The sequence below is a fragment of the Balaenoptera acutorostrata genome, chromosome 5 (assembly GCF_949987535.1).
Source record: "Balaenoptera acutorostrata chromosome 5, mBalAcu1.1, whole genome shotgun sequence".
In the NCBI taxonomy this organism is placed as follows: domain Eukaryota; kingdom Metazoa; phylum Chordata; class Mammalia; order Artiodactyla; family Balaenopteridae; genus Balaenoptera; species Balaenoptera acutorostrata.
In genome coordinates, this window is record NC_080068.1 from 28,071,816 (window position 1) to 28,099,200 (window position 27,385).

General features: G+C 40.7%; 1 protein-coding gene across 1 annotated transcript; it reads left to right on the forward strand.

The window, feature by feature from the left end:
• Positions 1 to 911: 911 nt before the first annotated feature.
• C5H4orf51 (chromosome 5 C4orf51 homolog) lies at positions 912 to 27,214 on the forward strand. The gene is given in 4 exon segments (XM_007189446.2): positions 912 to 1,138; positions 5,550 to 5,721; positions 25,849 to 26,015; positions 27,147 to 27,214. Coding segments are annotated over 3 exon segments (507 nt in total). The 3' UTR covers positions 25,957 to 26,015; positions 27,147 to 27,214.
• Positions 27,215 to 27,385: the final 171 nt, after the last annotated feature.

Below are 27,385 nucleotides of genomic sequence, written 5' to 3' on the forward strand. Positions count from 1 at the left end.
CCCACAGGTTACGTGAATGAACACAGAGGGTTGAGAACTTCTGCCTAACATTGTAAAGCAACTATACTCCAATAAAAATTAATTAAAAGAAAAAAGAATTGATCAGAGAAAGGACAAAAATAGAAAGATCTGTTTAGATTTGCCAATGAATAACAATCGTGTGGAGGAGAGGCAAGCGTATTAACCAGGTTTAGAGTAATTATTAGTGAAGGATAGAGGAAATCAGGTGAACAGAAGATCCTAAAAAAGGTTCACAGTGGTGTTTCAGTGACCTTAATTGTTAACCCTGGCTGCTCTTTAGAACCTTCCAGAAATAAGCTTTTGAAAATTACCAAAGCCTGGACCCTACTCCAGACCAAGTAAATCAGAATCTACGGGCTGGGGTGCTGATTTTCCCAGCTCCTGGGGCGACTTCTGCATGCTGCCAGTTTCAGCATCATTGCTGTATGTCACGCAAGAAGCCGTTTGAGTCACCTGCTATCGTTGACATCACAAGAGGGGCACGTTTGCCTCCAGACCCTTGGAGGCCAGTCTTTAGAGGAAATGAATGCTTGCCACTGTCCTCTTGTTCCACGTCTTAAACCACCGTGATTAGGACTCACTCTTTTATTTATAAAAGCAGTGGCCACCTGCTTTCTTGCCATAATTTGTAGCAGTATATCGCTTAGAGCAAAAGCCAGAAAGTTATATAACTTCTAATTTTGCTAGTTGAAATTTGGGGGGATGGAAGGTGGTATTTGTGGAATTGTGTGACCTGTTGCTTGGCAACTTTAAGAGAGTTCAGCTTCTGCATTCTGTGAACTGTTGGAGTCACAGAGTTTGGTGAGGCGGTTCAATTAGTTCTTGCTACAAAAAGGAAATTAATTCTTCCATACGCAGAGGGTTTGAAAAGTCGTCCTTCAGAGCAGGCCATGTCACACTTCTTCTACTTGACTCCACAAACTCTTCTGCCCTTTAGCCCTCTTACTTCTCAAGAGTTTGATCTGATCTGACTGAAGGCTGGAGCATCTTGGCAGAATGAAACAAGGTGGTCAGATTCGTCTGTAACAACATATGCGGGCAGTTACCGGAAAAAGCAGCTGGATGATTCCACGTGCGGCCGACTTAAAGCAGGACAGCAATGGCCTGAGTGTAACCAGTAAGATTCCTTTGTGATTCACAAGTTACAGCGATGTCACTGTAACTAGATGAGAATGCTGTTAGAAGGAGGCGGGTATTGTCAACCCTGAGACACTTTGTAGACTTCCGCGCTGTATATTTTCCTGGGTAAATGCCAGGGGGAGGAAGAGCTAAATGTCAGTCACCAGCTGAAGTTATGTTTGTATTCTCTGTTTAGTACTCCTAAAATTATGCACAACTACCTTTACTCTTGAAAAGTTAAAATATGAGTATTTGGTTAAGATGTAGATATTTTGTCTTCTCTGCTCAGCAAATAGGTGCTTCTGAGAATTTCACTTTGTTTCTTGTCTAGTTTTTCCATTTTGGGGAATTGAAAAATTCCCTCGGAGCAGGAGGAACGTCGACTAAATCCTCCTCTGCCCTCCACCATGAATTGTCTCTGGATGAATTCAAGTGTTGGGGGCCCGAAAGACATATTCTGAGTGTTTACTATAAACCGAGCCCTATGACAGGCCCACAGAAAACATTAATTTCAGTTTCATATGGTAACTGAAACCACAGAAATAAGTAACCAGCACAGGGGAAGGAGATTTTATCAGTGTCTGTGGCGGGGGGTGGGGGTATTGTGTTTCTGGAAAGAGCTCTGTAAAGCAGCTTTCCTCTGAGCTGGTTTAGGAGGTGGGGAGAGAAGGGAGGGCTGCCTGGAGGAGAGAGTGCACAAAGGCAGTGAGCACTTAATCCCAGGCGTTATCTGAGAGCTTCGAGCCACTCAGTGAGTTTGAGACAGAAAGCATTAAGTGAGGATGTGGAAAAGATGAGGATTCGTAATGCAATATTTCCCTCTGTAGGTTGTCAAATATCTTGTCCAAATTCTGGAAATCTATTTGAAAATCAATTGGATTATTGGCTTCAACTTGAGATGTGAGGAATAATTCAAATAATACCCTAACAAATACTAGTTATTTCGCCTTCCAGGGCTTTCCAAATTACCAAAACAATGCTTAAAGCCAAAATGTCTCAGAAGTACATTGCAATTGGATGCCTCGTCTGGTGTATTCCAGTGAACTACACAGTCGCTGCATTTTTAATAGCTCTCGAGTATGTTGACACCTCAATTAACTTTGGAAGTCCCTTTGCTAATTCTGTGAATGTTGAGGCACCTCTAGGCCAGCAGGGGAATCTTCAAGGCAATGCTTGCTTCCCTATCTCAACCTTGGACTCTCTGAGGTATACAAACCCAGAAAATATGAAAACTGTGAGAGCTCTGACTGGGCCTTTCAGAAGAGTCCCAAATTCTTTGAAAAGCAACGATTTTCCCTTCTGCATTGGTACTTATAGAACAAATCCCTGAATGAAAAAGCAGCAGCATGTTGGATCATGCTTCTGAAATGAAGAGGCGCTGTGCCAGGGCTTACTAAAAGGCCACGGGAGAAATAGGGAGCATTAGTTTGTTACAGCAGCAATAGAAAAGTACAGGCGGATCTCGGAGATATTGCAGTTTGGTCTAATAAAGTGAGTAACCCAATAAAGCAAGTCACACAAATTTTTTGGTTTCCCAGTACATATAAAAGTTATGTATACACTATATTGTTAAGTGGGCAATAGCATTATGTCTAAAAAACAATGTTCATGCCTTAATTTTAAAATACTTCGTTGCTAAAAACAATGCTAACCATCATCTGAGAACACAGGGTTGTCACAAACCTTCAATTTGTAAAACACACAGTATCTGCAAAGCACAATAAAGCCAAGTCCAATAAAACAAGGTATGCCTATAACACAGGTAGAATGGAGAGCAGAAACATTTTTATAATAAAGGAAAGTAAAAATTTTTATAATAAAGGAAGGAGCACGATACAAAATTTTCATGAATGTTTAAAAACAGGAAATATAAAAGAAAATTAGTACTTACCAGACCAAATTTTCACTTACCAGTGAAAACACTCAGAACAGTGGAGAAAGGTTGTGTTTGCAATCCCAGGTAGATTAATTAATTTGAGCCAGATGCAATTTTTAAAATGAAACTTTAAAAAAATGCCACTTTGCTAAAATATGTCAAGTTTTAAAGAATAAAGATAATCAAAGATGTGTAAGATCTCCACACAGAAAACTATAAGACATTAGTGAGAGAAAATAAAGATCTAAGTCAATGGAGAGATAAACCATGTTCATGGATTAGGAGACTAAATATTATAAAAATATTATTTCTCCCCAAATTGATTTATGCAATTCCAATAGGTGTTTTTGTGGAACTTGACAAGATGATTCAAGGCCAGGGAATAGCCAGGACACTCTCAAAAAAGAACAAAGTAAGAGGGTTTGTTCTACAGATAACAAAATTTACTATAAAGCCACAGTAATTAAGGCAGGATGGCATTATGGTACAAAGATAACAAATAGACCAATGGAACGGAAGAGCCCAGAAACAGAACCATGCACATATGGGTACTTATTTATGAGAAAGGTAGCAGAACAGTGGAGAAAGGTCGTGTTTGCAATCCCAGGTAGATTAATTCCAGATGAATTCGAGGCCTAAGTGTGAAAGGCAAAACAGCAAATCCATTAGATGACGACATAGAGAATATCTTGTTGATCTTGAGGTTGGCAAAGATTTCTTAAACAGACACAAAAAGCACTAACCACAAAGAAAAAGTGAAGTAAATGGGACTATCTTAAAATTAAGTAGTTCTCTTTAACAAAACACACCCTTACAAGTATGAAAAGGCGAGCTACAGAGAGGAAGACAAGATTTTCAGTTCAGTGACTGACCAAGGGCTCATAACTATGATACATATAAAAAACTTCTACAAATTAGTAGGAAAAAGACAATCCACTAGAAAAATGGAACAGAGACTTTGAAATGAAGTTCATAAACCAAGATATCCAAGTGACCAATAAACTTATCAAAAGGTCCTTAACCACATTAGTAATCAGGAAATGTGAATTAAAACCACAATGAGCTTACTCATGTCATCTTCCAGAAAGGTTAAAATTAAAAACACCATTAATACTAAGTGCTGGTGAGAGTGTAGAACAATGAGGTCTCTCATGTACATCTGGTGGGAATGTGCATTGAATTGTTTTCTTTAGAAAAACAGTTTGGTCTTGTTTTCTAAAGTTGATGCTATAAATTTCCTAGGACTTAGCAGTTCTAAGTATATACTCAGCTGAAATGCATTGTCACACGTGCACCAAGAGACATGTACAAGTATGTTCATAGCAGCATTTTTCATAATAGCCAAAAAACTGAACACAAGCCAAATGTACAATATGTACTATTCATCAGAATGCATAGAATGCATCAGAATGCACAGACAGTACTGTGATCATACAATGCCAGTGTAAATGAACAAACTATGGTTACACCTTGTAATGACACAAACATTATATTGAGCATTTTGAGCCAGATGCAATACATATTGTATTATTCCATTTACGTAAAATTAAAAAAAAGAAAACAGTCTAAGCCAAACTATAGTGTTGGGTATATCTGCCTGGGTAATAAAAAATATAAGGAGCAGCAAAGAAATGATTCCCATAGAAGTCAGGAAACTGGCCCACTGATTACCTGCCTCAGACCTTCTGCCCCAAACCTATTGGAAAAATAATTACTGGGGTTGGGCTTAGAAATGTACATTTAAAAATTAATACCCTCTAGTGATTCAATTGCTGCTGCAGGTTAGGAGAAGAAAGATACAGGGTGGGCCACCAGCTGTCATCTCAGGAGTTATTAGGGCTAGTCTGTGGGCTGAATACATGTCCAGGAGCATTTTAGGACTCTTTAGGCTGAGATAATTCCCCTCTATCCCTACCTCACACACACATTCCAGGTCCCTGGAGCTCGGAGACCCTCCTACCCCCAATCAGAGGCCCTAAAACAATGGCCACCCTGTGTTGCCCTCTAGAAATTGATGACTGTGCTTCCCGCCAAGCCAACTGCTTGACTAAAACGAGTGTCATATCTGGATTCAGGGAAACTGAACTACAGATATGTTTTGAAAGATAGACGCAGCATCTGTGAATCCCCAAGTTACCCCGTTGCTACTAAGTTTTCCTGGGAAACCAACATAATTACCGTAATATTTCCTATTCCATTCATAGCACTTATTTTGAAAACAACTCTTCAGCGAAAGTCTCAGAAATCCTGTGAAAACAATTTTGAACTTAATGTTTGAGATTTTCATGTACAAAAGTTGAAAATTTTACCCTTTTATGACAAATCAGGGACCAAACAAATTACTAAAGACAATGAGAAAGTCCAACTTGGGTTGATTTAATGAGATTTTACGGTTGGGAGAGTGGAAAGAGAGGAAGAGAAGCAGCGTCGAAGTTTAAGAAATCAAATGAAAGGGTGAGTGAAAAGCCCTGTTAAGTCCATAGTCTGTGACTTATAAACCCATAAGCTTATAACTTGTACTTGCTCCCTTTAGGATGTCATTGCCAAACTGCTTTGCCCGCAGGGCTGGTCTTCAAGAGACCACAGATGTTAAAGCTAAGTGCAACATGATCAGTTCTGAGCACAGCCCTTTGGCCAAGTTTGCTGTCTTGATAACTTTTATGTTCTTGATTGTCACCCAGATGGTTTCCATTTGCCTACTAAAGGCAAGGCGTCTCTAGCAAGCAAATGAGCACGTTCCACTCTGGATCTGTCGCTCTTAAAAATAAGTTATTCTGGGGCAAAAAAACTTCCTCCTCCATGTTAGTCCCAGAATGTACCTTCTCCCAGAGCTTGGAGCTCTAGGTAATGGAATCTGAGCTTTACTGGGTACATCAAAGAACTGGGAAGAAAAAACAAACCGTTATAAACCACCAGCTAGGAAACTCCATTTACTAATCTATACCCACCTCCACCCCGTTTTAGTTAAATCTGGATAACACTAGCTGCTATAATAGACAAACCTCCACATTCCAGTTGCTTAACACGTTAAAACACAGTTTTTTTCTTCATCTAAAGGCCCAGGAGGGTGTTTTGCAGACAGACATTCCACAGGGTGATCTAAGGACACAGACTTCCTTCATCTTGGGGTTCCACATCCCCTGGGGCCCAGGAGTCCTTTCTCTCCATCTGGCGGGAGGGGATAAAGGGTAGGGAAGGCACCCCTGCTTTTTCACCATTTCAGCCTGGACATGACTCGCATCTCATATGCTCACATTCCAGTGGGAGAAGCGGTCACAAGGCCCCACCTACATGCCAGAGAGTTTAGATTCCTGGGCTGGGTAGACTCTTCCCAGTAACAACTGCACACTGTGGAAGGGGACAGCTGGCCCTCCTGCCACACACTCTGATTTTGGGGGAAGAAACACAACAGGTTTTTCTCATATAATTTCCACCTCTCAGGGTTCAATCTTTGAAGGTTTAATAAGACTAAAGATTATCTCAAATTAGGATTTTTAAAGCACCTTATAAAATATTCTGTTAATACTTTTGGTTGTATTTGTTGTTCAATATGTACCCATGTGTTGTGGGAGGAGGGTGGATGGTGTCAGGACCATCCTGCAGCTTCATGGGGTTCTCCTAAATAATGGACCATCACTATTCTGCTGGCTTTCCTCATAAAATTGAACTTTATGGGAATAGTGCATTTGAAATGGGTTTTATGTGTCCCTCTATGGTTTGTTGAGGCAAGAGACAGGACAGCTAACCATCTGTGCTATTGTTAAAGTCAGGAAAGACTTTCTTTCCCCATTTGCAGTAATAAACATGAAACTGAAACACACTACATAGCTCGGAGACAAGTCTGAGCTAGGGTAGGGGAAATTAAATTACTTACCACTGTACCATAGGTATTGCTTTGTTTTCCTATATCTCCTCTCCTGTCTTTATGGTAAAGTATTGGTAGAGGAAAGGTAGAAAGGACATAAACGTTGTATTCATAATGATGACTTACTAATGGACCTCGCCCATGTTGCCTTTTTCACTTTCCTCAAACAGTCATTTTAATTTAACTGATGACTACACTCTTCATTAAGAGGTGACAGTATGTCAGAGTAGAATTATTTAATTTGGCCAGAGGATAACTTCCCTTTGTGCTTCTTTTCAATGTCCATGTCTAATTTTTGGATGATCAACTTTGTGCTAGAAGCTTCTAATGAAGGGAATTAAAACGCGAAGCCAAGGATCAGATTGTCAGTACAAGCCCACTGGATAAATTTGCTCACCACTAGTGAACATTGGTCTGTTGACTGTCTCTTTGTAGAAATGTGTCCATTGGGACTTCCCTGGTGGCACAGTGGTTAAGAATCGCCTGCCAATGCAGGGGACACGGGTTCGAGCCCTGGTCCGGGAAGATCCCACATGCCGCGGAGCAACTAAGCCCGTGCGCCACAACTACTGAGCCTGCGCTCTAGAGCCCGCGAGCCACGACTACTGAAGCCCGTGCGCCTAGAGCCCATGCTCTGCAACAAGAGAAGCCACCGCAATGAGAAGCTCGTGCACGGCAACCAAGAGTAGCCCCCGCTCGCCGCAACTGGAGAAAGCCCGCGTGCAGCAATGAAGACTCAACACAGCCAAAAATAAATAAATTAAATAAATAAATTTAAAAAAAAAAGAACGAAGAAGAATTGATAGCAGATGAGAGATGTCATTAAAATTTTTTTTTAAAAGTGTCCATTCGTAGATATGCAAATCAGACAGGCTGTCCTTAAGTGTGATTCACATCATCAGAGGGAAAACATTCTCAAATTCTTTTTCACGACTGTCTTTCAAAGAGTTCCGTCTCATTTGTTCTGCCTACGCTAAGGCGGGTTTTCCTTTTGCGTCACTGTTAATTTTCTTTCCAAATGATATGGTTGTTGCTTTTCCCTTCTTTGGCGCCTCATACGCTCATCTCTCATGTTCAAAGAACAAAGCAATCGCTAATAAAAGCTAAAATCAAGGATCCTAAAACTGCAATACCACAGACAGAAACTGTTCAACAATTCAACTTTCTAAGACAGATTCTAGCAAGTTTTGTTTAATTAAAAAGCTTCTCTCCAGCAGAAGCAATTTATGAAGAGCAAGGTGGAATGCGGGGTAGCTGGGGTAGCTCTCACGGGCTGTTCCTTTCCCTCTTCTCATTCTTAAGGCCAAGCCTGTGTCCCTCCAGGATGAGCCCAACTTACCCTTGCAAAAGAGTACACTGGGCTCTTTGATTCTTGTTCTTCCAGGAGACGTAGTATGTACTAGGGAAGAGGTTATCTATAGAATGACACACCAAAGCCCAGATGTGACAGCATGTGTAAGATCTTCTTGGGATATTCCCTAGCTACACATAACAAATTCCAAGCCCCTAAAGCAGCTACCTGGAACTCTCTTTATGGTATATGGCCTTTTACAAGGATGACAGAATCCAGGAAAATATTTACAAGAACCAAATAATATTCTGAGAGGGCAACATGAATATGGTTTGTCACGTTACTTCAAGAGTGTGTGTGTCCATTTTTAACATCTTCTTTTTCTCCTATTCTTTCACTCTCACTTTTATTCTCCTGCAAAGCCTTCTCCAAAGCTCAAGAGACTTACAAAAGTAAAAAGAACTCACCAGACCGCCCATAAGTCATGTCTTTACACGGGGAGATCTTAAAGCATAAACAAGATGATGTCACTTCTCTGTTTCCTGTCACACTTGCAATAAAATCCTAATTCCTTACCAAGGTTGTAAGATCTTGCACAAATGGGACCCTGCCTATCTGTCCAGTCTGATCACTCTGTTCCAGTTACATTGGCTTCTTTCAGAAACTTGAAACTGCTAAGCCATTTCCCACTTCAGGACCTTTGCACATACATTCTCTTTGCTGGAATGCAATGATCTCAGCTCTGCTGAGCTGTATCCTTCAAGTTTGAATTTGAATGTCACCTCTTCAGAGAGGTTTTCCCCAGCCACTACATTTAAAGTCAGTTCTTCACACTCTTTCCATTTTTAATTTCCATCTTTGTTCCTAATTTGCCATGTATTATTGTATTCGTTTACTTGTTATCTCTTTCCTCTTCTAGAGCATAAGCTTCATGAGAGAAGGAACTTGTCTGTCTTGTTCATCTCTGTATCTCCAGCACCCAGGACAGGGCTCAGTACAAACCAGATGTCCTTTAACTCTATATTGAACAGTGGTTTTTATGGACCTTCCATGGTTGACTTTTTCTTTCCCACAATATATTTCCTTATAGAGGCAGTTTATTACATAGAATTTGTCTTCCCAAAGGGAATTCATAAAGTACTTTCAAAAATTAGAATGTAGTTTTTACTGAAGCAACCTTTCAAAAACTTGTGTTTCCACGACCCAGCAATCCCACTACTGGGCATATACCCTGAGAAAACCGTAATTCAAAAAGAGTCATGTACCAAAATGTTCATTGCAGCTCTATTTACAATAGCCAGAACATGGAAGCAACCTAAGTGTCCATCAACAGATGAATGGATAAAGAAGATGTGGCACATATATACAATGGAATATTACTCAGCCATAAAAAGAAACGAAATTGAGTTATTTGCAGTGAGGTGGATGGACCTAGAGTCTGTCATACAGAGTGAAGTAAGTCAGAAAGAGAAAAACAAATACCGTATGCTAACACACATATATATGGAATCTAAAAAAAAAAAAAAAAGGTCATGAAGAACCTAGGGGCAAGATGGGAATAAAGACACAGACCTACTAGAGAATGGACTTGAGGATATGGGGAGGGGGAAGGGTAAGCTGGGACGAAGTGGGAGAGTGGCATGGACATATATACACTACCAAATGTAAAATAGATAGCTGGTGGGAAGCAGCCGCATAGCACAGGGAGATCAGCTGGGTGCTTTGTGACCACCTAGAGGGGTGGGACAGGGAGGGTGGGAGGGAAGGAGACGCAAGAGGGAAGAGATATGGGGACATATGTATAACTGATTCACTTTGTGATAAAGCAGAAACTAACACACCATTGTAAAGCAATTATACTCCAATAAAGTTGTTAAAAAAAACAAACAAACTTGTGTTTCCAATGGCAGGCTTTAAAATCCTGTGTAGTAGCACATAAAATTGTAATACTTTAAAAATTGAATGAGAGAATTCCCTGGTGGTCCAGCGGTTAGGACTCCGTGCTTTCACTGTCGAGGGCCCAGGTTCAATTCCTGGTTGGGGAGCTAGGATCCCGTAAGCCAAGCGCGGCTTGGCCAAAAAAAAAAAAATGGCACTGTTGCCTTTGGTGCACGGCTTTAGACGTACGCGCTCCTCCACCCCCCGCCCAGGCTCGGTAACAGGCTGAAGAAGGCACAAATCTGAAACACACACACGCAGTCGTGTAGACCAGTGACGGGGAACAGGATCTGGGAGAGCGGGAGAGAGGAAAGAGAGCGGGAGAAGAGCTGGTGCCCGCAGCGCCCGAGGCAGGGGGAGTACCTTCCTCTTCTTCGTGCTGTGGGTGTCCTGTGGCTTCCAGGCTTTGTTCACCTTGTTTCCATAACGTCTCAGGGATGTGTCCCCTTGTGCTGCTCTGGGAGCATTTCCAAAGCTTTTTGCTTCTGGAGGCTGGGGCCCCAGAGTGAAGGTGGGGGCAGATGGGTTAGGGCATGCCTGAAGAGAAGGACTTTTCCTGCAGGTTTGCTGGTCGGCCTGGGGAAGGAGCAACAGGCCAGCCCGGGACGGAACAGTGAAGGGGTAGATGGCCACCGCACCAGGCAATCTGCCCCAGCTGTCCTGGGAGAGGCTCGCAGCTCGTCATCCGGGCTCCTCCACACCCAGGCCAGCATCTCCCAGGCAGAGGCATCAGGAGGACCGCCCCTCTCCAAGGCATCCTCTTTTCCAAAGGCCAGAATTGGGGCCAACAGGAAAGACTCACCTCCTCCGCCTCAGCTACCAGGAGAAACCCCCAAATGAAACGCCGCCAAACAGAAACCTAATTCCTACCTATCTCCTCCTGCGTGTGAATTCAGGCCATCTCGTGCCTGTCACCTGAGATGTTTATCCCTGAGGTTCCACACTTTGCACTCCTACCACCTGCACTGAGAATGTTCTAGCACTTTCTCCACCCATCCCATCCCCCCCCCACACACACACCTGTTGCCTGATGGAGACTGATATGGCTTGTACCTGGACTCCTGGTGCAAGCCGTTCAGGTCCATTCTGCTGGGGGAGGAGAGGACTCCTCAGGCTTCGACATGAATATCGAATATCGGCTGCGCCTAGGGCCACTCTTGTGTGCCTTCCATTGTTAACAAAGGCGAGCTGCCCCTGCAGGAGAGCAGAGGACCAGCAGGGCCGCCGGGCAGCCTGTGCCCTCACCTAATCCTTGCCCTCCTCCTCTTCTTCCCGCTCCCACTGTGGAGCTCGACAGCGTGGCTGCCCGAGGAGGGGAGCAAAGTGGCTTAGAACAGCCTCACCCACCACGGGGCTCCCGAATTCACTCCTGGTGTGGGCTGTCACAGCAGAGGGACCTTCTAATGCCGGGATTTAGCTTGTTTTCTGGCTAATTTGTATGCCTGGCTGTGGGAAGCGCAGACATTTCTTTTAAACAACAGAAAGAGAAACGCTTAGGTTGGCCACCCATAAATCTAGGCAGCCTGGGAAGCGGTTTGCCTGGGACTGAGGTCCTCACCACACTCAAAATGACAGATACGCCGGATGATGGCCAGCACACCCGAAAGATTCCCAGGATGGGCCCCAGACCCAGGGAATACCAACGCCCCTTTCAGGAGTTGGGGATTTTGTTTTCCTCTATTTGAAATCAGGAAACAGTCTAATAAATGGTTAAATGTGTTTGTCAGAAAATATTCAAGTGTAAGGCAAGAGTTTCCAAATTCCCTGCAGAGACTGGACACAAGGGAACATTGGCAGCCGAGCCTGTTATTAAGAAGGTCACAAGATGCCATCTGTTACTGTGCATACTTTGCTGTTCAAGCAAAACATCGACTAGGAAGTGGCTGCGATTGCTTTTGCCCGTGAACTTAAAAGATAGCACGACAGTGGGCACTACAGTGATTTCAGGGGCTTGTGTGAAAAAACCATGGGTCTGCCTACGGGATGGGCTGGAGCTATGTGGGGAGAAGATGGGAAGAAGACATTGGTTTTAGGTCTGTCCTTGGTTACGGCTCCAATGTAATTTGGGACGCTGCTGCCTGATTTTCTTAATCTTTTTCTGCCTGTTTTTTGCCATCTATAAAATATGATAATAGCACTTCCTTGCCCATAATTATGAAATTAAGGCAAATAAGTGAATGCCTTATTATACACAAAGGTTTTTAAAAATATTTATTTATTTGGCTGCGCCAGGTCTTAGTTGCGGAGTGCAGGATCTTTAGTTGTGGCATGCGGGAACTTGTTCCCCAACCAGGGATCAAACTGGGCCCCCTGCATTGGGAGCGTGGAGTCTTAACAGCTGGACCACCAGGGAAGTCCTGATTTTTTTTTTTTTTTAATTCATAGAAAAGTTGAAGGAATTGTACAACCAATATTTGCCTACTCTCTGCCCAGATTCACCAATTGTTAAGATTTTGCCACATTTGTTAACATAGAGCTTTATCTCAGTCTCTCCCTATTGATACTTGTATATAGTACTTCTTTGCTGAACTACTGAGAGTAAATTACAGGTGTAATAACAGTAGATCCTTAAATACTTCAGCATGTACTCCTAGGAATTAAGAATGTTCTTTTAGCAAAAAAAAAAAAAAAAATGTTCTCTTACATAACTGTAATACTATTATCACACGTAAGAAACTTAACACTGATAGAATAATTTTTACCTAATATACAGACCATTAAATACCTTATTCTTAAAAATCTGTCAGGAAAAGATTCACTCTGTCATCTATCCCAATGGTTAGCAATTCTCTCTTTGAAATACCTTATATTTTTGAGGCACTTTGAAAAGCCTGATGAAAGCTCTGGGCCCTATCTTCAGAAAAACATCCATTGAGACACTTCTACAAGCCAACAATGCATACCTCTTGGGTCCCTCCAGGGTGTCCATGGACTCTTGGTTAAGTGTTGTTAATCTTTGATCTAAATTCTCCTCTTTTGTGTACATACAATTTAAGACCACAGTACTCCAAAAAGGTTAAAAACTATTTTTCTTCACTTTCCAACATTATGTTTTGTGTTCATGAAGCTTCATTTCAAGGAACTCAAAGTTTCAAGGACCTCAGGGATGGGTAGGTAGGAGATCATATGATCCCCTAATCTAAGATAAGAAAATGGAATCACAAATACAGCTGAGAGCGGTACAATGACAGATACCCAGTAGGTGGACTACATGATTAGAAGACCAAGAATATTTCCAAACTTGAACTTCTCTGATTCTGAAAGAGTGGTGCTTGCAAACCCACACTTGCTTTTTTGATAATTCACTTTTAAAACCAAATACCTGTGGCATTCCATCAGGGTTGGCGCAAGATTTATGGACCTAATATGTAAGGTAGAATTTGTTGGCCGTTACTGACATTGTTAGTTTCATCAACAAAATTGCCCAATTTGGTTGCAATTCTAGGAGGAGGAAGTGGAAGCAGGGAGGTGGATACACAGTAGCAAATTAAGATAATGTTAAATGTCCTTAATTAAAAGGCCAGCTGAAACTGCCAAGGTCAAGTTGCACTGTGGGCTCTATTTTGTCAATTGTTAACTTGCAAAGAAAAAAATTGTCAGCTGACCAAACTCCAACATATGGGAGCTTGCTGGTGTTCTTCTCCATAAACAGACTGAAGAAAATGAGAGATGTTTCTACCTCAGTTAGAAAAATGACCAAGTTTGGCTAAAAGATGAACATAAATGTGTAAATCCCTCATGCAGTGGTCTAGCACAAATTCTAATGCCTGTTTTCCCCCTATAATCCATCAAACGCCTCAAAATTACTTTCTATAAAACTTCTATATTATAAAACCATATAATTTAGTAATTAATGATTATCTCATATAATTCTTGAAAGGAAGGGTGACAAAAAACTACTTAAGGCCTCTGGCAGGCCTATGGGATTTATAAAAGTCTTATAGAGCTTTGAAAGGCTAAGGATTTACAGCCAATGGAATAATCAGAGCTAATTATGCAGGATAAACTTCTTATCCACATGCTTTAACTGCCGCTGTGAAAAAGTGAGTTTTTCTTGAATTTAGCTAAATAATTATTGAACTCTTTATTTGACTTTAGCTTAAGATAGCCTGTTTTTTAAAGTTTATCAGCATAAAATAACACAAATAATGAGTATCTGCCAAATGCTATTCCTCTCCCTTGACTCATCCCTGTTGACCAGGCCCCATCATTTTATGCCAAACCAGACCCTCTTTACCTTTTTAAATCAATTTTTATTTACTTTTAATCAAATTTAATTTTTTCATCTTATAGGAAATGTATAACTTATAATTTTCCTCATAACAATGGCTATAATCACAAAGACAAATGTTGGTAAGGATGTGGAGAAACCAGAACCTTCATTCATTGCTGGTGGGAATGTAAAGTAGCACAGCTGCCTTGGAAAACACCTTGACAGTTTCTTCAAAAGTTAAACATAAATTTACAATAGGATCTAACAATTCCACACCTAGGTACCCACTCAAGAGAAATGAAAACAAATGTCTACACAAAGATTTGCATGTGAATGTTCACTGCAGTATTATCTATAGTAGCGAAAATCGGAAAGAACCCTTACATTCATCAGTTGGTGAATGGATAACAAAATCTGATATATTCATACAATGGAATACTACCCACCAATAAAAAGAACGAAATATGGAATGTGGATGAACCTCAATAAAATTGTTAAAAAATACACTAGAGCTTCTTCAGACCTTGAGAAAAATGCATAGCTTTAGAATTTCAGCATAGTCTTGGTTCCCTCCGTTTCTAAGAGTATAAGCTGTGTATCATAGAAGAATATTCCAGGCATAAATTTACCTTGACTTCTGGCTTCCAGTTCTGCATGTAAGGGGCTTGAAAGAGTCCACTCCATCCTAACAACGGGTAAAAAGCTGAAGAGAGTGAAAAATCAACAACTCTTCTTAGATCCATAAGAGAGGTGAGGACACAGGGCAAACCAACACCCCCAAGATTGAAGAGACAGGCAGGTGAATTCAGAGAGTCACAACTTACCAGAGCAGAGTCTCACAAGTGGAAGCCACTACAGGAACCAGTGCCAGGGTTGGAATACCTGAACAGTAATTGCTGACAAATTGCTGGAGGCTCAATGTAGACAAGTCTGAGAGTGAAAAATTCTAAAAGGACCGAGGCATAGGGCAACCCCTACAGTATTGTGAGATTTACCCCCAGGAACTTGACCAGGTACCCACAGTAATGATCAGAGAAAAATCCCCTTGTGCTTCCGGCAGGGGGAGGGGAAAAAGGAACCATTTTGAAATACTCCAGAGCACTATATTCTTCTTAACAAGGTCTACCCTCATGAGAAGCTAGTTAACCAGAGCCTAATCTGCCAGGGTATTATCATAGCCTAACTGACCTGGGAGAAGGGAAGTACCCAACTCCAGCTTACCCTAGCTTTCCATGTGGGAAAAGAAATACCCAACTCCAGTCCACTTTAGCCATTCTGTTCCACCTAAGCGGGGAGAAAAAAACTTGGAAAAACTTGTGAAGTTCACAGTCCAGAGGCACAGGCTCACTAAATGGCTGAGACCTAATCATAGGACTATAGAATGCTTCCCCTCCCCCTACAACTTACCACCACATTATTTAAGGTCCTATTTACAGCAATTCCTTTTACCTGGTACAACACATTCTGCTATCAAGAAAAAATTACAAGGCATGCTAAAAGGCAAAAACACAATTTGATGTAACAGAGCAAGCATCAGAACCAGACATGGCAGGATGTTAGAATTATCAAACCAGGAATTTAAAACAAGTATGGTTAATATTCTAAGGGCTCTAATGGATAAAATAGATAGCATGCATGAACAGATGGGCAATATAAGCCTATGTGGAAATCCTAAGAAAGAACCAAAAAGAAATGCTGAGATCAAAATCAGTATAACAGAAAGAAAGAATGCTTTTGTTGGGCTTATTAGAAAACTGGTCACAGCTGAGGAAAAAAATCTCTGCGCTTGAGGTTACCTCAATAGAAACCTCCAAAACGGAAAGGCAAGGAGAACAAAGACAGAAAAGACAGAACAGACTGTGGGACAACTATAGAAGGTGTAACGGGCACACCAGAAAAAGGAATAGAAAAAATATATAAAACAATAATGACTGAGAATTTTCACAAATTAATGTTGGACACCAAACCACAGATCCAGGAAGCTCAGAGAACATCAAGAAGGATAAATGTAAAACAAACAAACAAACAAACTCTACATAGGCATATCATTTTCAAACTACAGAAAGTAAAAGTTAAAGAAAAAAATCCTGAAAGAAGGCACAGGAGAAAAACACCTTACCTATAAAGAAACAAGATAAGAATCATATCCAACTTCTTCTCAGAAACCATGCAAGCAAGAAGAGAGTAGAGTGAAATATTTAAAATGTTGACAGCAAAACCCCAATAACCTGAAATTCTATACCCTGTGAAAGTATCCTTGAAAAGTGAAGGAGAAAGAAATACTATCTCAGACAAACAAAAACTGAGGGAATTTTTTGCCAGTAGAACCACCTTGCAAGAAATGTTAAGTTCTTTAGAGAGAAGGAAATAATATAGGTCAGAAACTTGGATCTGCATTAAAAAAAGGAAAAGCATCGAAGAAGGAGTAAGTGAAGGTAAAATAAAAACTTTAATTTTTCTTATTAATTGATCTAACAGGTAAGTTTGTTCAAAGATAATAGTAGTAACAATGTATTCAATTATGTACGCTTATGTATATGTATATGTCTTATATATATACTTATATACGTATGCTTATATATAAGTGAGGTGAATGACAGAAATAATACAGGAAACAGGAGGGAGGAAATAGGAATATTTTATTATTATAAGGTATACTCGTGAAGTGCTATAGTATTATTTGAAACTACACTTGGATTAGCTGTAAATGTATATTGAAAACTCTAGGGCAACCACTAAAAAAGTAAAAAAAAAGAAGTAGAATTATACTAAGAAAGGAGCAAAATACAATCATATAAAATGCTCATTTAAAATGACAGAAGGCAGAAAAAGTGGAAGACAAAAATAGGAATAAGGGCTACAAGTAGAAAACAATAACAAATATGGTAGATGTTAATCCAACTGTATCAATAGTCATTTTGAACATCAATGGTCTAAATACACTAATTGAAAGACAAGAGGTTATCAGTAGATCAAAAAACAAGACCCAATTATATGTTATCTACAAGAAACCCCCTTTAAATATAAAGACACATATAGATTGAAAGTAAATGGATGGATTACTTGATTTTCATCATATGTAAGTTTTAGAAATACCATACAAAGTTAAATGAAAATAAATGCTTACAAAAAAAGAAAATAAATGCTTACAATGCAAACTAAGTAACTGAGAAAGCTTTGAGAAGCTTGGTAGTATGAAAAATAAAAAAAAAAAACACTTCAAATCATAATAATTGCTATAAAAAAAGTAAATAGATGGAGAAAAATATACTATGCTAATACCAATGAAACATAAAGCAGGAATAGCTCTATTAATTTCAGACACAGCAGACTCTGAAGGAAGGAAAATTATCAGGGATAAAGAAGGGCATTAAATAATAATAATGATAAAGGGGTCAATTCTCCAAGAAGACATAATAATCCTTAACATGTATGTACCTAACAACAGAGTATCAAACTATGTGAGGTGAAAACTGATAGAAAGGAGAAATAGATGAATCCACTATCATAGTTGGAGATTTCAACACCTCTCTATCAGAAATGGACAGATCTAGAAGGAGGAAAATGAGTAAGGACATAGTTGAACTCAACAACATATCAATCAATTGGATATAATCAACATCTATTAAATAACTTCATCCAACAACAGCAGAAAATACATTCTTCTCAAGCTCACATGGAACATTCACCAAGATAGACCACATTCCGGGTCATAAAATACACCTTAACAAATTTAAAAGAATAGCAATCATAGAATGTCTGCTTTCAGACCACAGTAGAATTAAATTAGAAATCAATAGCATAAAGATAACTGGAAAATCCCCAAATACATGGAGATTAAACAATACATTTCTAAATAACACATGGGTCAAAGAGGAAAGGTCAAGAGAAATTTTAAAATCTTTTGAACTAAATGAAAATGAAAACACAACTTATCAAAATTGGTGGAATGCAGTAAAAGCAGTGCTTTGAGGGAAATTTATAACATTGAATGCATATATTAGAAAAGAACAAAGATCTAAAATCAATTTAGTTTCCACCTTAGGAATCTAGAAAAGGAAGAGCTAATTAAGTCCATAGTAAGCAATAGAAAAGAAACAATACGTAGTAGAGTAGAAATCAATGAAATTGAAAACAGGAAATCAAGAGACAAAATAAAGGAAACAAAAAGCTGTTTCTTTGAAAAGATCAAGAAATCAATAAGCCTCTAGCCGGGATAACTAAGAAAAAAACAGAGAAAGGACATAAATTACTATCCGAAATAAATGAAAGAAGGGAAATCACTACAGAGCCCATGGACATTAAAAGTATACTAAAGGAATACTATGACCAATTCCATGCTGACAAATTTGATAACCAAGATGAAATGGACCAATTCCTTGAAGATAGAAGCTGCCAAAACTCACACAAGAAAAAAATACACAATCTGAATAAGCCTATATCTATTAAAGAAATTGAATTAGTAATTAATAACATTCCCAAGCAGAAAGCAATAGGCCCAGATGGGTTCACCAGTTAATTTTACCAAACACTTAAGGAAGAAAATATACTTATTCTCTACAATCTCTTTCAGAGGTTAAGAGGTGAGGAAATACTTCCTAATTCATTCTATGAGGCCAGCATTACCCTAATACCAAAGCCAGACAAAGATATTACAAGAGATATATAGATAAACATATCTCATGAACACAGATGCAAAAATCCTCAACTAAATATTAGCAAATAAATCCAACAATGTATAAAAAGAATTATAACCACAACCAAGAGGTATTTATTCCAGGTATGCAAGGCTGGTTCAACATTCGCAAATCAATTAATGTATCCGTCACATCAATAAGCAAAAAACAAAAACAAAAACAAAAAAAACCCCACATGATCATATCAATAGATGCAGAAAAAGCATTTGACAAAATTCAACACCCATTCATGATAGTAAACTAGGAAAAGACGAGAACTTCCTCAACTTGATAAAGAAAATCTACAAAAAAAACCTATAGGTAACATCATATTTAATGACAAACTCAAAGTTTTCCCACTAAGATCAGGTACAAGGCAGGGATTCTCCTCTCACCACTCCTTTCAACATAATACTGAAAGTACTAGCTAATGCAATAAGACAAAAAAAGGACATAAAAGGTATAGAGATTGAGAAGGAAGAAATAAAACTGTCTTTGTTCACATATGACACAATTTTCTATGTAGGAAATCCAAAAGAATTGACAAAAAAAGTCCTGGAAGTAACAAGTGATTATAGCAAGGTTGCAAAATACAAGGTTAATACACAAAAGTTGATTGCTTTCCTATATACCAGCAATGAACAAGTGGAATTTGAAATTAGATTCAGTGCAACCCCAATCAAAATCCCAGCAAGTTATTTTGTGGGTATCAACAAAGTGATTCTAAAATTTGTATAGGGAGGGATAGATAGGCAGAGCACAGAGGATTTTTAGGTCAGTGAAAATACTCTGTATGATACTATAATGATGGGTACATGCCATTATACATTTGTCCAAACCTATAGAATGTACAACATCAACAGTGAACTGTAATGGAAACTGTGAACTTTAGGTGATTATGATGTTACAATGTAGGTGTGCCAATTGTAACAATGGTTAACACTCTGGAGGGGAAATGTTGATAATGGGGAGGCTATGCATATGTGGGTGCAGGTGGTATATGGGAACTCTGTGTATCTTTCTCTCAATTTTGCTGTGAACCTAAGACTGCTCTAAAAAATTAAAATCTTTTAAAAAGTAGAGCATTTGAAAGGTTAACTTTTCTTTTCTGTGGGGGAGAGGGGACATAAAGAATTATTTTGTAGCTGAACTAAAATTTAAGAAAATTAATAAAGACTGAAACACAGTCCCTATTTTAGACTTACTTCAGGAAAACCTCATAGAGAAAGCCAAAGGACATATAAAACTGAATTATTCTGATAACACTTTTTTTTATAGACCCAAATAATTTCAATGTCTTCTTAGCTATTATCAGTATGTTTTTCTTTTTAAAATAATATTGAAATATGTACCATAAAAAACAAACATTTTCACCCAGCCACCCCAGAAGCTCCAGAATGTTTACTATGACTTAACTTTTAGTTATAGCTTTGTCTTACCTCTTACTTTTCTGTTGGTCAAATTCTAAAGGGAAATAAGTGATGTGTATACAATTTGTTGGTATAGCCTAATTGGGAATGTAAGAAATTTTATTCTAGCACTGGGCTTGATCCTGGTTTTCCTTCTTCATTTGCACGCAGGACTATTCCTTCATATAACCAGTTCCCTTAAAAATTCATTTGATGTCAAGCATGGAGTGGTAAGTCCAACATTTCTCAGTGATCATTTACATGTAGAGCTTAAATGATTGCATATTGCATATTATTTATTAAAAAAAAACTGGAGGGAGTTGGAGTTATTGTTTAATATATTCATTCATTAAACATTTATTCCTGAGTACTTATTATGTGTGTAGCTTTCCTCTAGATGATGGAGAAACAGAGATAACCAATATTATAATTGTGAACTGATGATACTGTACTTCTTTTAATAGTCACCAACTTTTCCTCTTTCCCATGTGTGACAATAACGATATATACTACATTGACAGTTAAAAACAAAAACAGCTTTTCTCTGATTGAAAACTTTCAAATAATACAGAGAAATAGAGACAAAAGTAAAAGTCACCTGAAATCCTTCCCCTCTCCCCAGGGATAATCACCATTAACATTTTAGTGAACTTCCTAAGAAACGTCTCTCTATACTTATGCATACATAAAGATGCGCACAGGCATACACTTAGAGTACATTGATGGGATCCATTGTCCTCTGTAATCTGCTTTAACCACTTAATGTTTTCATGGACATCTTCGATGTTAACACAATCATTATTTTAATGGATACATAATATTCCATTGACTGGATGTATCAATTTAAAAATATGCCGTGTTGCTGGGCATTTAGGTTTTTTAAATTTGTAACTATTATAAATAATGCTGGGATCAGTAAATTTGAATGTAAATTTTTAATAATTGTACAATCATCATCTCAGAGTCCTTTCCCATAAGTAGAATTGTTAGATTAGAAGGGATGCTTATTTTAAATTTTGATGTACAGCCAGATTGCCTTCCAGAAAATTGGCCTTATGAACTAGCAATCCACAAGAGTGCCTGTTTTCCTATACTTTCTCTAACACTGGCTCTAAAAAATAATTTTGATACTTTCTAATTTGATAAAGATATTTCAATCTCCTTTTAACTTTCATTTCTTTGATTATCAGTGAGGTTGAGCATCTTCTGTTTACTAGTTATTCGTAGCTCTTTTGTGACTTATAGTTAGTTCTCATTATTCAACGTAGTTAACTTTTCTAAAGTCTCCACTAACACTGAATCACTGAATACTGAACTATTATTGCTCCTAAGGGAAATGGAGGGTCAGGTTCCTGTGAGCCTCTGGTCATACGGTTTTCACCCACTGATCAATATGTAAATTTGTTTTATGCGTGTTTCTGTTTAACAATACCTTATTTAATATATATTGTTTTTTTAAAATTAATTAATTTATTTATGGCTGTGTTGTGTCTTCGTTTCTGTGCGAGGGCTTTCTCTAGTTGCGGCGAGCGGGGGCCACTCTTCATCGCGGTGCGCGGGCCTGTCACTATCGCGGCCTCTCTTGTTGCGGAGCACAGGCTCCAGACGCGCAGGCTCAGTAGTTGTGGCTCACGGGCCTAGTTGCTCCGCGGCATGTGGGATCTTCCCAGATCAGGGCTCGAACCCGTGTCCCCTGCATTGGCAGGCAGATTCTCAACCACTGCGCCACCAGGGAAGCCCTAATATATATTGTTGATCCATTAACGTTGAACTTACAGCACTATAACTTGTACCTAAACAAAGCTTATCTAACAAACGTATTTTCTCTGTAAGGCACATGACAACCTTCCTGCACTTAGGAACCCTAGACAGCACATCAGCACTGCACCTGGGGGCCATTTTAAACAGTGAAGTCATTAACAAAAAACATGAGAATGCAGAACATGTGGCACTAAATTGGCTGCAAAAAGGACACTTTGATTACTGTATGAGAGCTGAAGCAAGAAAGAGTGTGCTCTTGTTGGACCTCCATCGACACTGTGCATGTCAGGTGACTCAAACTGTTTGCCACTTTGGGCATGTCCTTGAACAATCTCAAAAGTGCTGCGAGTATTGACTTTGGGGTTACATAAATATTTTAGCAAGCAGGCAAATTCTCAAATATGGAATCTATGAGCAACGAGCAGTGATTGTATTCACCTCCTTTGCCCATTTTTCTACCAGGGTGTTTAGCTTTTTCTTATTGGCTTGTGTAAGCTATTTGCATATAAGGATAGCAACTTTATAAATATTTTCTCCAATTTTGTCTTTCTATCCTATTGCTAGTATCTGTTAGTATAGTGGCTGCTGACAGCAGTATCAAACGCCTTTTGAATGGGGAGGACAACACAGTGGAAACACAACAGTGGAAAAGGAATTTTATTAAGTTTCGATTGTGAAAGTGGTTGGTTTTATTTTTATCTCTCTTTTTCACAGGTGCACCAAATTCTGTCTGGGGATTTTCCTCTAGCACCTCCAAGTTATGAAAGAACCTGTTAAGTCCAATCCAAAACTACCACTTTACATTCATGTTCTGCTCTTATTGTAATTATGATCTTTATCCAATATCTTCATCCATTCCAGAGTCTGAAGTCATTTAAGGCCTTTTGCATTTCTGCCTCCTTCCTTCCATCATGCACTTTGTTACATCTTGCACGTACCTCTCCTAACCTAACTGTAAGGATGGTAGGATGCAGAAGTAAACAGTGGGAGGCTTCCCACAGAGGCGCTGCTAGCAGCAGCTCTGAAAAAGAGTGTACCTGTGAAAAGGTTGTGATGGTGACAGAAGCTGGGGGTCGGGGTGGGAGGGTAGTGTGTGCGTGTGTGTGTGTGTGTGTGTGTGTGTGTGAGGTAGGTAGTGTGTATGAACTATTGATTAAAAAATGGTTTAGGAATGTCTGTACAGTTCATTTATTCATACTATGATAGACTCTACCACGAGCACTTACACACTGGCTGTCTCTTCATGCCAGATGTGAGAATTAAAAAGCCAAATTCTGAGAACCTGATGAAGTACAGTCGACTAAGGAGAGAGTTCCTGAAGCATGTAAGAATCTTTTCACTTGTCACCCAACAGTGGATCCCTGGGAGCGTCAGTAATTTTGCACAGTGTAGCCGTGAGGGTGGAGGTGTGTGTATGTTTAGAATTGGTGTGAAGGTAATCCACAATTTACAATAATGTGATAAACAGAAAAGACTATAGAAATAGACTATTCTGATAAGCAGTCTTCCCAAAAGCATCATGGACATTTCTTGTCTAGATCTCTACAGTTATTTTGGAAACAAGCCTCAAAGAGGCTTTTAGGGACTGGAATTTCTCTTGTATGGTCCAAATTATCCTCAGTGACATCAGGGATTTGCTGGATTCCATCTCTTGAGAAAAAGGCAATAAGTTCTCAGATTGTCCTCTCCTTCTGGGGACGCACCGTGGGTGCCCAGGGTCCTGGGCTCAGCTTTCTCATGTGCCCGTTCTGCTACCCAACATCTCCTGTTCCCGGTCCCCGTGACATGGCCCTCCAGAGCAGGGGCTTTGTCTTGCCTACTCAGACGTTCTCAAAACCCAGTAATTTTTAACAGGATGTGAAAATGGGATTCTTATATCTTAAGAGTTCTGGCAGAGACTTCTAGAGAAAGAAAGAATAAAAACTGGTTTCTACAAGCACCACCCTACTGACTTCACCTCATTTAATATAAAATTAACAACGATTTCTGCTATCCTATTACTTTTGCTTATTAAGATTTCTCTTTAAATTGACTTAAAAAATGTGGCCTCACCCTAAGTAATTATATTTACAATACCATGGGCTTGGTATGCTAGTTATGTGCATTAGACAAAAAACACCTGGACTTCCCTGGTGGTCCAGTGGTTAAGACTCCAAGCTTCCACTGCAGGGGGCACGGGTTCGATCCCTGGTGGGGGAACTAAGATCCCGCTTGCTGCACCACGGCGAGGCCAAAAAAAAAAACAAAAACAAAACCTGACCATTAAAATAAAAAATGTTACTCAAGTACCACCTAACATTATCATAAGAACCACCAGTATATACACATATCACTTTGGAAAACCCTAGTCTGTGGCACCTACTAGCTTACCTGATAAATTTAGTTAATGGGACAGGGTTGAACGGCCCACCTCCGTTCCCAGGTAGCTAATTTGTTTAATGGTGGCCTTCCAGAAAGTTACCAGATAACCCTCCTAGCACGGGAGGGCAGGGCTGTGGCAGGCTGTGGAGGGAGTTATTCGGGGGCATTTGAAGCTGGGCAGTCCACTGAATGTTGTATTATGTGGGCAGCCAGGGACCTCTCTTCCCTGTAGGGTTGATGCCTGCTTCTAGGAAGGGTAGCTGATTTCCTGAAAGTATATTTACTGCTAGCTGGCGTCCTGGGAGTTGCCCGGGAGAATCATGAACTATTGTTAAATAAATAAATCCCTCTTGCTGCACAGAATTGTACTGATGCCAAGCAATTCCGCTGCCAGTGTCCGCAGCTGTTCCGGGGAACAGTTGCCTGTCTCTTCGAGGTGCTTCCCCGACCCCCTCCCCTAAAGTGAATTTTCTATACTCACAGTAGCTTCCTTTTAGTCAACAATTCCCGACAAATTAATGACATTACATCCTGCTCTTGTTTATATGGTGCAACAGGCTAAAAGTACAACACACACACACACACACACAGGTACACCCCACACAATTAATATGGGGTACTTGTTTGGGAAGCCTTGGGCCTAGAGTTCTGAGTAAAGAATAAATCACAACTTGTAATTTATAGGACAAGGCAAAAATCTTAATTAAAAAAAAATAGGCATTATATTTGGGGGAATGGGAACAAGCACTGAGATGTAAAATATACACGTTCCTGCATCGGCAGCAAGTAGGGACTGAATGAGATTTTCAGCAATGAGTAAGGACTGAATGAAAATTTCAACCATCATTAACAGTATTCTCACTTTAAAAAGTGTTTGCTTGGTGTCTAATGCTTTTGGTAACCATCTTCTGCATATTTATATTTCTGGGTCCTGTCTTCAAGAAGTTCATGATGTAACACTGGAAAGCAGAGACATCCACGCTCAGGAATGTCTGGACTAAAGGGATGGTAGGGAAGACAGGGGAAAAAAATCTTACCGCTAAAGGATGATTTAAGGGGCAGTAGAGAAGCACTGAATGGTTCGGTTATTGATTCCAAGAGTTCTTGCCTCTTTTTCCTCTCCTGCTTATTGATCTGGGCTTCCTGACACAGACACGATACATGAAATAGGAAGGTTAAAGGAGGTGGAAGAAAATGCAGGAACAATCCCAATTCCTGCTCGTTACCGATGTCTTGGCAATTTAATTCCCAATTCTGTGCAAAAAAGTAACCTTAGCGGATGGGCGAGTGCTGACAACCAGGCCATTTTTTTTTCCAGCTTCGGGGACCATGTACTTCTACAAGCAAGACTAGCTCATCTGAAGACTCAGAAGCTGATCAATACTCCGTTTACAGTCTGGGAGGACCGTTCTCATCATTTAGCTGAGTCGGAAAACGAAGCCACAAAGCTGGAGGCCCCAAGCTTGCTTAATTAACGCCTTTGAGGTATGAGAGGGCCCGGGAAGACCCGGACCTGGGCAGGTTAGCTTTCTTGGGCACTTGCTGGGGCTTCAAACGCCTTCATCCCTCAGTTTGTTTTTTCTCTTAAATTGGAAGAGGGGACAAAAGTCATCTTTATAATCATTATTAAAATTTCCTTTAAAATAAATACTTGGAACTACACTTCTCTGCAAGAACCACAGAAATGGTGGTGTGGCCCCGACAGCTGTCGGCTCCAGCGTCCAACGAGCCAGTCCCTTCCGTCCGGGGGTCCCGGGCCGGGAGGGGCGCAGGGGCGTGAGAAAGACTTTTGTATTCAGAGCAATAGCCGGCAGAGCTGCAGCCTTGCACCGCCAGGTCTTCCTCCGCGCGAGGCGCCGCCGGGAAGCAAGCTGGCGAGGAGGGGCGGCCGGCATCGCGGCGGGGGCGGAGCCTGGGGGCGGGGCGAGTCGCGGCCTTTCTCGCCTCGGCTCCCTTCGGAGGGGCCTCGAGCCTCCATAAGCCCCGCCCACGGCCCGCCCCGCCCACGGCCCGGCCCCTCCCCGCCGCCGTCTTCGTCTCCCGGCTTCTCCCGTCCGCTCCCCTCCGCCTCTCCGCAGGTCCTCCTCCTCCCTCCAAGATCCTCCTCCCCCCGCCGGATCTAGTGTCCGCCGCCTTCTCCTGCTCTTTCTCCTCCGGCTCTGCGACTCTCCTCCCCCTGCTTTCCCACCGCCATCCTCTACCCGCTGCCCCCGCCTGCGCCGAGCGCGCTGGAGGGAGGGCGCGGAGACCCTGCGTGCGGGAAGGCAACGCCGCCGTCCCGGCGCGAAGGGCCTCCGCGGCTGCTGTCCCACCGGGGGACGCCGAACCACGTGTGGTTACGGAAGTCGCTGCCTCCTGCTACACCTCTTCCTCTGCGCCCGCGCCCGGCTCTCTGCCCGGTGCCCCGTTTACTCCCATTTACCAAGCCGTCCTTCTCGGTATAATTTCTGTTAAATAGAAAAGGTAATTAAAAGTCGCACCACCACCCCTACATACCCGCCCCCTTCCCAAACCTCCTAGTGGTTATTCTTGTTCTTTAGCTCAAGTTAGGCTAAATACCTTCCCGGGAAACCATCTGGTCTGATTCCCGGGATCCCTTCGTATGGTTTTTTTAAGGTCTCCAAACCGTGTTTTGGAATGCTGCCTTGGAGCCACTCAGAAACCTTCAGGGTTTTGCCCTGGCCAGCCTCGTGGAGAGGATCTCGGGCAGAGGGAGGTGACGGCCTCTGTTGAAGGTCTAAATACCTAACGGTCCTGGTCTTGTGCTGTAATTAATACGTTTTACTACTCCAAGAAAGCACAGTTCTCTATGTTAATAGGTATTATTCATTCTTTCTTTGAGTGTTGGTGTTTGG